The 13,146-nt window shown below is 52.9% G+C and overlaps 1 protein-coding gene across 2 annotated transcripts; it reads right to left on the bottom strand.

Annotated features, from left to right (window-relative positions):
* Positions 1-1,933: 1,933 nt before the first annotated feature.
* On the bottom strand, positions 1,934-11,854 carry PABPC1L (poly(A) binding protein cytoplasmic 1 like; the record flags this gene model as incomplete). Of its 2 annotated transcripts, none has more annotated exons than XM_083872946.1 (14): positions 1,934-2,017; positions 2,820-2,950; positions 3,753-3,846; positions 4,178-4,317; positions 5,253-5,447; positions 5,723-5,813; positions 6,307-6,573; positions 7,405-7,500; positions 7,993-8,130; positions 8,384-8,478; positions 9,301-9,440; positions 10,200-10,315; positions 10,768-10,961; positions 11,662-11,854. In XM_083872946.1, 14 exons carry the CDS (start codon positions 11,852-11,854, stop codon positions 1,934-1,936), a joined length of 1,974 nt encoding a protein of 657 aa, XP_083729072.1. The 2 variants fall into 2 exon arrangements, with proteins under 2 accessions (XP_083729072.1, XP_083729073.1); XM_083872947.1 differs by having other exon boundaries at positions 5,319-5,447.
* Between the last annotated feature and the right edge of the window lie 1,292 nt (positions 11,855-13,146).

Below are 13,146 nucleotides of genomic sequence, written 5' to 3'. Positions count from 1 at the left end.
GATATCTAAACAGTGAACAGTTCAGGCTGAGGCATCCACTAAAAGGAAAATAAATATTTAAGGAGGTCGGGGAAGAACTGTTGAAATGAAGGTGAGAAAAAGGAATGATGAAAAGCCCTGGTGAAGAATCCCAGTGGAGCAGAGCAGACACCATGCAGTCAGTGTAAGTGGTTCTATTAAAATGCTGGAAGGAAAACAAAAGGTAGGAGGGGTGACTCAGCAGGGAGCTGGAGCAAGAGTATGATACAGCATAGAAGGACGATTGAGACAGCAAAACCAGCACAAGCTGCACAGAAAGAAGGTGGGTGGTGCTAGTGGAGGTGTGCTCCTGCCAGCTCGAGGAAGCTGTCAAGTGAGGTCAGTGCATCACCAGCCTCAAGTACTGAGGAGTCTCTAGGGACTGAAATTCCTCACTAGGAAGAGCAGAGGATTAAGGCCAGGGTGATGACAGCAATAACAGGTCCCAGCTCCCCCTGCAAACAGGGTGTGGCCCCATGGGACATGAGTCAGTCGTGAATGCCTGCAGGATCTTGAGTGACTCCTTGAAAGCTCTGGTCAGAGACACACATTGGAAATGCAGCTCTTGATTTACAACTACTCCACAATACCTCAAAAAGTTGATCTTGTGCACCACAGACACACAGACAGACCCTGTGGTGACCAGCAGGAGACTCTGGAGGCCATTACAAAAAACACCTCTGGAGGCAGGTATACAAGGTTCATTCTAAAAAGAGAACAGCAGCAATCCATCCTGTTTTGCTGAAATCCATCCTCCTAGGGAATCAGAAAGGATTAGAGGAGCCTGTTGGTTGGCAATTTGTTAATGTAATCCTGTATGTCCCTTCTATCAGCTCTCCAGACTGACACCCCACCAGCACCACAAACTTCAGTCACTAATTACTGCACCTGAGTCCATCCTTCCTCCTGCAAGAAGCAAAGTATTGGCTGTCTTTCTACCAAGGGAACTAACCCATTTGTGGGGGTGGAAGTATCAGTTCTTTATTAGTGTCAGCTACACGAACAAATAAAACTACAGAACCCAATAAATTCACTAAAATGATGATTCATCAGCACTCCTCATTTCCTGGGCAACTGACCCAGGCTGGGTTCCACACTGCATTTCACAAGGTGCTTTCAGTGGTGAGAAGAGATTTAATGTGAGGATTCTTACAGGTGCAGGAGGAAGCAATTCTACAGGGGTTACAACACACACAAACAATAGGATGGGGCATTTGAAGACAAGCCAGGGTCACTGCATGGCCATGATTCCAAGAGCATGGTGGGGTTCCTGCTCCTGTTCTTCAACAGCAACATTCTCAGGGCTTGCCCTCAGTCCCACAGCCTGCAAGAAACAGAAAACCCACATACATAATTTTCAACTGCTAATGGAAAAGCTTCACCCAGAAAAGATGAAATTCACCTGGATTTGGATTAACACAGTTACTTTGATATCATAAATCAAGAAAATATCTGAAATATCTTCAAAGGGTACATACAGTCAGAATTGCTTTGTTAGTGTGTCTATGCCAGCCTCAGCAGTGGGGCCAGCTCTCCTGATCAAGCACACAAAGGATATGTTTTATAGGCTATCTACTGTCAAGGTTCTGCAAAAAAACCCCACTGGGAATTCCCAGGAAAGATTGTGCTGGTCTGCATGAGACCTACAGAAAAGCAAGGACTTTTCCTATATTCCTTTCTGGTAGCAGAAAGAAAGCATTTCCCTCATCAACATAAAAAGAACTCACACAGGTCTCTACAGTAAAACTAAGTTCTGAAAATGGAGGATGCAATTTAAGAAATGGAATATTACAGTCAAGGACACCGATATTGCTCACTAAACCTTGCTTGGCCCGGATGGGAAACCCAATCCCCAGTTTCAGAGTCAGAAACCAGAGACTGTGAGCACATCGCAGCTCCCAGCACCCACCTGGAGTCACTGCAGGAACGCCCCAGCACTGCCCCTGTGCGATGTCTCGGTGCTCTGGTGTGCCTGGAGGACAGTGACTGCTTCCTCGATCTGACAACACAGCACAAGGGGGAGAAGTTGAGTTGCTCCAGTGTAAAACTGCACTGCACTAGGAACTCAATATTTCAGGTCCCAATGTGGCCTCCACACAGACTCGCTTTCAAAAGGTAAAGGGCTTGAATAATTACAGAATCGAAGCCTGCTGCTTCTGCAGGAGACTGATCAGCCCAAAGACCTTTTCTGTCTCTTACCAAGGGAAATCCTTTATTATCAAGTCAGAATTTGCTAGGCAGAAGTCAGATTTCACAGGTGAAGCTACCTGACACCACCCAGCAGAGCCCAGGCTCCTCAATAAAACAGCAGTGGAAGGGTGAAAGTGCCTCCTGTCTCCAAGGAGCAACAAAAAGATGCAGTCAATTCACTCCAACTACTTTGATGGGTACCAAGGCTAAATATTCACTAGAATTAAGAAGGAAACTGAAGAAATACTGCAGAGAGGTAGCAGTTTGTCTGGTTTCTATTCTGAGGAAAAAGTATCTTCCTGGCTGCTTCCATGTAGAGATACTACCCTGCTTTCCCCTCTTGGTGCCCAGCCACCTCCAAACCACCCTCAGGCTTGGCCTGTGCTTTCAGGGAGCTGCTTCCAGCTTCTCCTTTTGCTGAAGGCAGGCAGACATTCAGGCACCGGGTGTGGTGACACCAATCTGGGGCTCCTTTTTCACTTGAAAATAAAAGCAGCAGCTACTTGCTCTCCTTACATGATCAGTGTCCTGGGCCGTGCTCACCTTTCCTTGCAGCAGCGGGTAACCAGCCCTTTGGAAAGGGATTTGTTTGGGCACTGAGTCCCTCCTACCTTGGAGCGCAGGGAGTCTGGGGACTCCAGGAGCAGCAGCAGCTCAGAGTTGTCTATCTCCAGCAGCATCCCAGTGATCTTGCCAGCCAGTGAGGGATGCATCACATGGATCAGGGGGTAGAGGCGTTCACCTGCTCCAAACACCAGCGAGGACATGAGCACTATGCAAACTCTCCTGCATTTTCAAACCCACTGCAAGACCTCTTGCCCTCTCAAGTGAAATGGGATACAAGGGTGGTTATAGTGGTGGAAAAACCACTGCTCACAAGCAAAGGTAATCCAGCACATATCAGCAACAGGAAGCTGCTAGGTGAAGTCAGCAGCAGGCACCTACAGTGGGCACAGGGCAGTGGAGCTGTGCCCATCTGCCCACCTGTGAACAGGTGAAAGAGTCAGGTTCTGCAGGAGCAGTTTCCTCCTGGGGAGGAAAGAGCTGGTCTGTGACCTGCTGTGCTTTGGCCATGCCAAGCAATGCTGTCCCACACCAGGGCACTGCCTGCTCCACCACAGAACACCTGAAACCCAAGGGTTGTGTGGCACAGCTGACCTTAACCCCTACAGCCACCAAGCTGTTCATCAGTGCTCAGGAGCCCAGTACAGGATGGTTCAGAGCTCAGGGGAATTGCAAATGGCCTGGCATGGCCTGGCAGCACAGGCAGGGTGGATAGAGCTCTGCCTCTCTGTAAAGCTTCATCAGACACTGTCTCACTGCCAGGCAGCTCACGCAGACAGGGAGTGGTTTTATTGCTCCCATCCAGTTCCAACACAGACTGAATTTATTATTATTATTATTTTAAAGCAGCATAATATCAAAGCAATCCCACAAAGCCTTACAGCTTCTCCCAGCAATTAAGTCCGCACTGGTGCATGCAAGCCCACATGCCCCCAGGCCCTGCAGCTGGACCTGCCCCAGCAGAGCAGCCTGGCACCCACCGATCATCTGCTTCTGCTCCTGAGGAGGAGCTGCTGCAAGCAAGGATGCTGTCAGTGGCTCCTGCCCCTGGATATGCACAGCAGGTTCTCCCATCTGGAGGAAAAACAGAGAACAGCAACCAAAGGCTGGAAGGCATGAATTACCTGGCTTGCAGGAATGGTGCTCAATACCAACCACAATGGGGCATTTCAGCCTTCCAAGACACCAGCATTGTCTGTTTGCATTCAAACACCAGCTTCCAGAAAAGCTGGAGTCAAGCATTAGAGCTGTGTGGCTGCTGGATCCATAGCTCCCCAACAGCCCCTGGGAAAGGTCCTCACAGCACCACTCGCAGAGCCATGGGGATCCCTGGGGTCAGCAGTCACGTTATCCCAGAGCAGGAGCAGCAAGGTCACATTTTGGTGCCCGCAGAGCACTCACTTACCTGTGGGGCCACCATGGGTGGCATGTGCCCCATGGGCTGCATGTTCCTGGCAGAGGAGGAGTACTTGTACTGCTGGGCACCCCGAGGCAGGGCAGACGAGGAGGGCACCCGGGTGCTGACTGTCTGTGTCCCGATGTTGGCTGCAATGGGGACAAGAACAATTGTGAGGATGCATGCCTATGCCAAGGAGGCTGAAGCCACAGGGACAGTGTGCTTGTCTGGAGGGCCTGAAAAGTCCTACATGGGCTCAAAGCAGCCCCCAGGTCAAAGGCAGCTTTTCCCCAGGACAGGCAGGGCACTGCCACCCTTGGGGTGGGGTGGTCTGATCTGCAGAGGGCAGGAGAGCTGGCAAAGGCAACCACAGCTCATCATCTCTCCTGCAGAAACCCATCTGCATCAGCAGCCATAGAATGGGAACAGCACTGAGGAGGGCAGGCTGTGAGACCCTTGTCTCCCAACTTATCCTGGAGGGAGGTGAAGGCAGAGGAATGAGAGGACAAGGACAAAAGGAGAGGGGACAAGGCACAGACAGCCCTCCTGGTCCCACTGCTCACTTCAGCAATTAGACAGTCAATGCCAAAGATAACTTTGGGCAAAATCCCATGAAAGTGGGAAGGCTGTAGGCAGTCACTGCCCCAGGTGGTCATGTGTGGAGGGGACACCCCAAGACCCAGAGCCAGCCTCAGCACAGCCAGGCACCAGGATGCCAGCAAGGTCTGGTTGTCAGCTCCAAACTCCTCTAATATGAGGCTTGGCATTGGCAACAGCTCAGCCAGAGCCTGTAAGATCCCCTTCCTGTGCCCTAGAGATCCTTTCCCACCCTCTGCCTTTGTCTGAGCACTACACCCAGGTGCTGTGGCTGCATCACCATCTGCTTTAAGGAGCATATTCAAGGTGTAGCCAACAAGACCAATCTGCATATCAGAGACCCATCCCATTACCCAAAAGACCCCAGCCTTCCCCAAAAGTTACATATTTAGTTCCTACAGACACTGCTCCAACTCCATCACACCATCAGACTCTTCCACGAACAACCCCACAAACCAATCCATCCTCAGGGGAGACCTGAGCTCACAGTAAGCACCCTTGCCACCACAGCGAGGTCCCAGCTGGAAATCGTGGGGGTCCTTCCCCCACTCACCCACTCTCTGGGCCTGGGGGGGCACTCGGGGCACCTGTGTGGAGGCCTGTCTGGTGGTGCTGATGTTGGACAGCAGGCGCCGGGGGGGCACGGCAGCCCTCAGGATGGGGGTGGCTTCAGGGTACACTGCTGTACAGAGAGAACACACATAATGAAGCTGCTTGGTAGCAGAGGCATGGAAGGAGATGTGGAGGGAGTGACTGTGGCTGGGGACAGTTCAGGAGCAGCTCACCTCTGGTGTCACTGCCAACATCTCACCTCCTGGTGCCCATCACCAGCACCGTGCACACTTTTCCAAGATAGACTCCCATGGTTACACACTTTGTGCTGCTTTTAAAGCCCCTCAGTCCCTGACTGAGCCCAGCTCATGCCAAGAGCCCCCAGGGAGAGGCAGGCAGACTCACAGGGAGGGCGGGAGGGCTGCGCACTCCAGCGAGTGGCAGGGCGGACTGGGACTACTGGGCTGGGGCCGTAGAAGGCAGCTCTGGTTTGTGGCTGGGGAAGAAGAATACATTTTCCAATGTGACTGGGGAGCAGAGCTGAGCCAGAACTAACCCAGAGCCTCTTGGGGGCTGCTGCACAGACAGACAAGCCAAAACCATGCTCTGCAGAGTGCCAGAGCACTTTAAAGACCAAGCCCCAGCCCTGTTGTCAGCATATCCTCAGCAGCTCTATTTAATTCCTCCTCAGGAGCTTCTGCACCTCTGTAACCCTTCTCCCTTGCTCTCCATGCTCACACACTTCCACCAAACTCCTCCTTGCTTCCTTCCTCTGAGGAGCAGCAGTACCTATGAAATCCCCAGCCCATTTTCTTGAGCATCTGCATCCCACTCTGCTGCTCACATGGAAGCCCAGGCAGATCCCACAGGGTCTACAGGGTGTGCCCAGATCTGCACAACCCAAGCTCTGCTTCTCAGTCCAACTACCACCCCACTCCAGGGCAGACTTGGGTCCCTGTGCAAGGCTGCCATTGGGGAGCAGAACTCACCTGGGGCATGGGGGGTAGGAAGTACCCTGTGGGGGTCTGGAAGGAGCCCAGGATAGGGCCAGGCAGGGCCCTCATGGTGGCCAGTCTCTGCATGTACTGGTTGGTGAGGATTGCTTTCCTCTCCTCTTTCCTTTGAGCAAGTGCAACGTAGAGAGGCTTTGTGCTGACAATCCTCCCATTCATTTCTGTCACGGCCTTGGTGGCCTCTTCTGGGGAGGAAAAACATACAAACCCAAACCCTTTGCTGCGGCCACCCTCCGTCATCACCTAAAACAGGATCAGAACAAGACAGCTGAGTCCACAGATCACTGCAGCATCCACAAAACATGGCACGGGGCTGTGTTGTGTAGGATCCAGCCACAGGGACCTCATTTCAGCCTCCACACACAGGGTGGGGTGGATGGGACTGCACCTCTCTCACAGACAGATTTCTCTGGGGAAAGGCAGGATTTGCTCAGGCAGCAGGTTTGGGAAATGAAGATGGCAGAGTCTGGAGATCAGGAGCCTGTGATTCCTGGAGGGAATCTGTGCCTCAGCCTCACAGGGCCCATGGGTCAGAAATGCTTTGGTGCTAAATGCTGCTGGAGACAGCATGGGATGGGAATCAGTGCCCTGACAAGGGCCAGGCAGCATCTGTCCTTGGCAGGTCACAGGTAGCTGACCTTAAAGCCAGACCAGTCCTTACACATTGCTTTCCAGAGAATCCTGACATCAGTACCAGTGAAGAGTGACACTTCCACGGTGTTCCAAAAGGCCAAACACCAGCCTGTCACCCCACTGTCTCGAGAGGGGTGGCTTGTGGGTCATTTTCATTTATATCAATGCCACAGAGCAGCTGGGTAATATTCAGAATGTTGCAGCTTTAAGGTCCCATACCTGGCACCTCACCAGGGCTGGGGTAACTCAACAAAGCTACAAAATATTTGCTCCTCAGGATACTGTGGGGTGAAGCACCATGTCCCTCACACCTGGCTTGAGATACAAGCTGTTAGCAGAGAAGTGTAATTCAACAGGATGATTAATCCCTATTCATCTCCAAGGGCTGAGTGCACCAGTTTAGTGACCCCGGTAGCTGCAGTGGCAGCCCCAGTCCCTCACCTTGGCACTGGTGATGGTGCCATAGGGAGAGAACTCCTTCCTCAGCCTCTCATCATCTATCCCATCATCCAAGTTCTTCACATACAGGTTGACCCCCTGCACACAGGTGGAAAAAAAAGCAGCTCAGAATCCCACAGTTTACAGCAGTTTGTAACACTGGATGCACATTTCACCAGCAGCTCAGCTGGAGGGTGGGACATCCCACAGACATCCCCTGCAGGAGCAGTGACATGGAGAGGGACCAGGATTGTGCATAAACTCCACTCGAAGTACAAACACCCCAAATGAAGAGGGCACCCACACCATCACTGTGAACCTGCTGAACCTCGTGAAGCTGTCTCATTTCCAGACTAATATTTCTGGAAATTAGCAGACCCATTTCTTCACTTTGCAACATCACCCTGGGTTTAAATCTCTCTCATCTTTCCTGATATTCATTCCCAGGACATTCCCAGGCAGTGACTGGACCTCCCCAATTGCAGGAGGTACCCACCATACTGATCTGTTCTGGAGAGCTCTGTGCTGTCCCCACGCTGAGAGTGTCCCTGGTGCAGAGCTGCAGGATGGAGCACCCTGCTCTCCCCTTACCTGGTACCTGTTCACCCGCTCCTGCTTCATCTGCTCGAATTTCCTCTTGAGCTCACTCTGGCGCTCCAGACGCTTCTGAGCCCGGCCCACGTACAGCACCCGCCCGTTGATCTCCTTCCCGTTCATGTCAGCCACCGCCTGCCAGGGGAGGGCAGGGCAGGGCTCTCAGCTCAGCAGGAAGCCCATGGCCACAGCTCTGCCCTTCACCCGCCATCCCAGGGCAGCCCCACCACAAGCAGAGACCTGCTCCCCCTTGCCAGGTCCTGCCCATCCAGGTACCCAGTGCCAGCTCCCAGAGAGCACAAAGCTGATGGGGTTCCCCCTGAGGAGAGGTGGGAACATCACCAGGTGACAGTCTCAGGGGAGAGATGGGCAATGAGGAGCCTCTTGCCTTCTGGGCTTCTTCGTGCTTCTCAAAGTTGACAAATCCGAAGCCCTTTGAGCGGCCGCTGCTGTCCATCATGACCTTGACACTCAACGTCTTTCCTGCAGCAGGGAAGGAAAGTCCAGTCTGAGGGGAGCCCACCGAGGGGGTGCTGCCAGTGTGCAGCACTGTCCTGGGGAGCCACCATGAGAGACCAGCCCAGCGAGGACACTGGGCATCCATGGCAGCATGGAAGAGCCCAGCAGGAGGACAGACAACAGGATCCCCATGGGGCAGGGACAGGAGGCTGTGAGGTTTGGTGAGGGTGATCCCTCCAGCCCGGACTGCTGCTCTTATTGTCCAGGACTCTTCAGCCTCTCCAGCCAGTGCAGTGAGTTTCTTTGGCTAGAAAATCTCGTCTCCTTTACACATTAACACATAGATTGGGTTCATAGGAAGTATAACCACAAATTCCCTGGGATAACACTGACCAAGCATGGATAGCATCACCCATGGGTTGGCACAACACTAAAACCCATCACAAGAGGCCTCTTCCAGTAGTGGACTAAACTGAAAAAGCTGTTTTCTTTAAATTCAGACTCAACAGTTCTTATTCCAAGGGTTCCTATAACCAGACAGCATGCTGGTAACAAGACAAAAACAAACAAACAAACAAACAAAAAAAACTATCCAAAAAAGAAAAAGCATACCTTTTTCATGACAGCACCAAGTACAAGTTATCCTCTCTCACAGCAGGAAAGCACACGTAACATCCTGACAAATGAAGTGACTGCAGTCCTTTTATGTGGGATATGTTTAAACAAGTCACATCTCACTGAGAAAAGGGGCTTGCTATTTCAGCCAAGCACTCTCCCAGCTTCCTTTTCAGTTGCCCCAACTCCAGTTTATATCAGACACGAGAGTATTTCAATGACTGCACTCACCAAACTTGGAGAATAATTCTCGCAGTCTGTCATCATCCATGTCATCCCCAAAGTTTTTGATGTAGACATTGGTGAATTCTATTGCCCTAGCCCCAACCTCTGCCTCGCGCTCTTTGCGGGATTTGAAATGCCCAACAAACCTGTGTGAAGGAAGGAATAGGCCTCAAACCCTGCATGTCCCCTGCAGAGGGAAGATGGACTCAGGCACAACTGTCTCAGTACAGGCCAAGAGAGATCCCATCACCTCAGCCCATGCTTTGCTCACCCACAGACTCATCATGAGTTTCACATACAGCAACTTCAGCATATCCCACTCTGGTGTACATATACCCAAATTCCCCCTTGGCACTGCCAAAAGTAGGGATGTGTCACCCCAAGAGACATCAAAAGAATTCAGAGGATGCCACCACCACAAAAGACTCTAAAGGATACCACCAAGTGCCAGCTCTCTTCCTCCAAAGTGTTCTCAAACACCCTGGGCAGCCTTTGCCTCTGTGGGCTGTAAGAGAGTGAGGTGGTGCAATGCAAGCAGAGAGAGGAACAACAACAAAACCTCTTCCTGCCCAGATTGTCTGATGGCAACAGCCAAGATTAAGGACCAGCCCCACTTTGTGGGCACTCATTTCACCACCTCAGCAATAAAACCCAGCCTAGGGCTGGACTCCTTCCCCACCACCTGGGAACAGCTCCAAACCACTATCACAGTTCCACCAGCACCCACCACAAGTGACTCACTGTCCCAGCAGAGCTGCCATGCCCAGGAGGGATGGAAAAGGGAAGAACACAGAGCAACAGGAAGGGGATGCCTGAGCAGGGCAGCTATTACTGCTCATAGTGGACCAAGGCAAGGGAGGAGCAAAGCCAAGTGCAGAGCACAGACTCCTCTCTCTGGCACTTACACCTTCCTGTCATTGAGCAACATCCCATTCATGGTCTCAATGGCCCGAGTTGCTGCCTCATGTGTCTCAAAGTGGACAAAGCCATAGCCACGGGATCCATTTTCATCACAAACCACCTACAAACAGTGTGAGGGGCAAAGGAAAGAGACACTGTTTTTTCTCCATGTTTGTACACAAATACATAACAGGAAAATCCATCCTGGGCATTTTCCCTCCCTGACATCCTGCTCCCCTGTAGCTGAGCTCTGTTGGGGTGTTGGCAGGAGGTCAGGGTGTTGGTTTGGATGCTTTATATGATACCCAGGAGCTTATGGCTCCCCAAGACCCACATGCCACTGATGCACTGAGCTGGGATGACACATAACATCTCTGTGCAGGGGCTGGGGAAAAGCCCCCATTCTGAAGGGAAACATAGCAAGGCCTTTTGGCTTCAAAGCAGTTGGGAATTTAAAAGAGATGTTGTGGGAAGTGAAATGAGTGACTGAATGCCAACTGGCTGGAGCATACTTCCAAGAGTGAGGGCAGCTCTGCAGCATGCCCTCTCCTGCAGGGCCCTGGGCACACCTACCTTGCATGACAGGATGTTTCCAAAGGCAGAGAATGTGTCATAAAGGGCTTTGTTATCAATAGAGTCATCCAGGTTCTTGATGAAGATGTTTCCAACCCCTGATTTCCTGAGCCCAGGGTCCCGTTGGGACCACATGATGCGGATGGGTCGGCCTTTGATCACCTCGAAGTTCATGGTGTCCAGGGCTCTCTCAGCTGGCAAAGAAGGGGGAGGAGAGGGGAATAACACAGACAGATCTCCCTCACATCCTGCAGCAGCTGAGATGGGCACAGGAATCAGGGACAGGGGCTTGTTAACCTAAATGGGATAGGCAGCTCTGCCTCCCCACCCCTCCAGCCACACCACTCTTGGATTAATTACTTTTTTCATCTCCAAAGCATGTCTGACTCCCAAGGATCAACCATTTCACTACAAGCTCCAGTCTGGCAGATGCCCAGCTAATTTAGCCAGTAAGGATTTTGGTCTCTAGGGCAACTAAATCAACACCTTCCCATCACTACAGCCTCACTTCAGCACAGAACACCTTCCAATTACAGTACTGTGTCATGGCAATGCCTGCCAGGAGAGTGGCCTCACTTTACACTGTGAGCCAGTGGCCAGCTGAGTACCCCAGGGGAAGGGTAGAAGGGGGTTTGGTGCCCTTCTCTGAGGGAGGGAGGCAACTTTTGCAAGCACCTTCATCCCCTCACCAGAGCCCAGCAGCCGCATCCTTTCCCAGACCTTAAGAAGAGATGGAAGCAGGATGGGTCACCATCAGAGAGCAGGTTGGGATTAGTTACAACCAAGCCCCAGCAGCAATGCAGCCATTCAGACAACTGCTTTTCCCTCACATCACTTACACACCCAAGTCCCGCTGTGAGGCAGCTCCTCAGAGCTGTGTTAGGGGGAACATACCATCCACAGGCTGCTGGAAGTTGATGTAGGCGTAACCCAGCGAGCGGCGCGTGGCCACGTCCCGGCAGACTCGGATGGACATGATGGGCCCAGCAGGGGAGAACTTCTCATAGAGCATGGCTTCGGTCACATCGGGGTGCAGGTCTCCCACATAGAGAGAGGCCAAGGGATAGCCAGGGCCACTGGCATTCATGGTCACCCACAGAGCTCAGCTGCAGCAGGAGACAGACCCGAGACTGCAGGGCACAGGTTACAGATGGTCTGCAGCAACCACAGACCCACACTGGGGCTGGCCCCACTGCAGCAGCACAGTCAAAGCAATGCCCTTCCCTTCCCAACAGGAGCCTCCTTCCCCAAGGAGGCTGCAATCCCAAAACTTTCCAGGACATAACAATTTTGGTGCAAAAATTGAGCTGAGGTGATCTGCACCTCACAGCCTTTACACATCCTGGAAGGATGTAGAGGGACACACCACACACAGAGAGATTTGCTCCTTAAAACACTCAAACATCAAGAGAAATAAAATGGAGTTTAATTTCTCAGAAGGTAAACAGCCCTTCAGCACCAGAGGCTTCCATTTTAACTCCTTAACGACTCCCTCCAGCCAGAGCAGACCCAAGGAGTGGAGGTTTGTGCTGATGCCCAGGGAGCAGAACTGCAGCCCACACTGCTCCCTGCAAACAACTCCATCTCTAACAAGGCAGACACAGGGGTTTAGCCACTCCTTCTCAGTTTCTCAGCTTGTTGACTACTGTTCCCAGGGAAGGCAAGTTGGTGCTCAGTCTCTGCCTGGCTTCAGTGGAGTATAAAGCTCTGTGTGAAGACAACAGTCACTGCCTGAGACCCCCCAGGGCAGTGCCTAGGAACACAGAAAAGCAGGTCCTGCCCCAAAGCTTATAAATCCATCCTTGGGGCTCTTACCTGAAAGCTCAAAAGTCCTGAGGCGCTTGTTTAGACACCTACAGATACGCAAAATTAACACACATACATAGGGGAGGTGCATCAAGCAATCCCCCGGCCAAAGGCAGGTCCCCGCGGCGGGCAGCCCCGGCAGAGCCGCGCACCGGCTCCGTGACACGGCCCCGCTCCTCGCACCGCCCACAGGCGCCTCCCAGGGCTCCCCAAAACAAACACAGGGTCAAGAGCAGCCCCAGCGCCCCTTCACAGCCAGCGGGGCAGGGAGGGAAGGGAGCTCAAACGGGGAGGAGGCGGCCGGAGGGGCAAGGGGAGAGAGCGGCCGGGCAGAGGCAGCACAGCCCCGCCGGGAGCCACGGGCAGCGCACACCGGCGGACACGGCACGGGGCACGGGGCTCGGGGGAGCGCTGCCCGCCCTGCTCGAGGGGAGCCCCGGCCACCCCCGCCCCGGGGAAACGGCCCCGGCAGCCGGAGCTGGGCGCTGGGAGCCGGCCCCGCACTCACACCGAGCGCTCGCCGTGGCTGCACCGCTCCGCTGCGGCTGCCGGCACCGCCCGCCTCTTCCGCGC

This window comes from Zosterops lateralis (genome assembly GCF_965231275.1).
Source record: "Zosterops lateralis genome assembly, chromosome: 16".
NCBI classification, from domain to species: Eukaryota; Metazoa; Chordata; class Aves; order Passeriformes; family Zosteropidae; genus Zosterops; species Zosterops lateralis.
The sequence above is the reverse complement of the archived record's forward strand: the minus strand, read 5'-3'. Positions and strand labels throughout refer to the sequence as shown.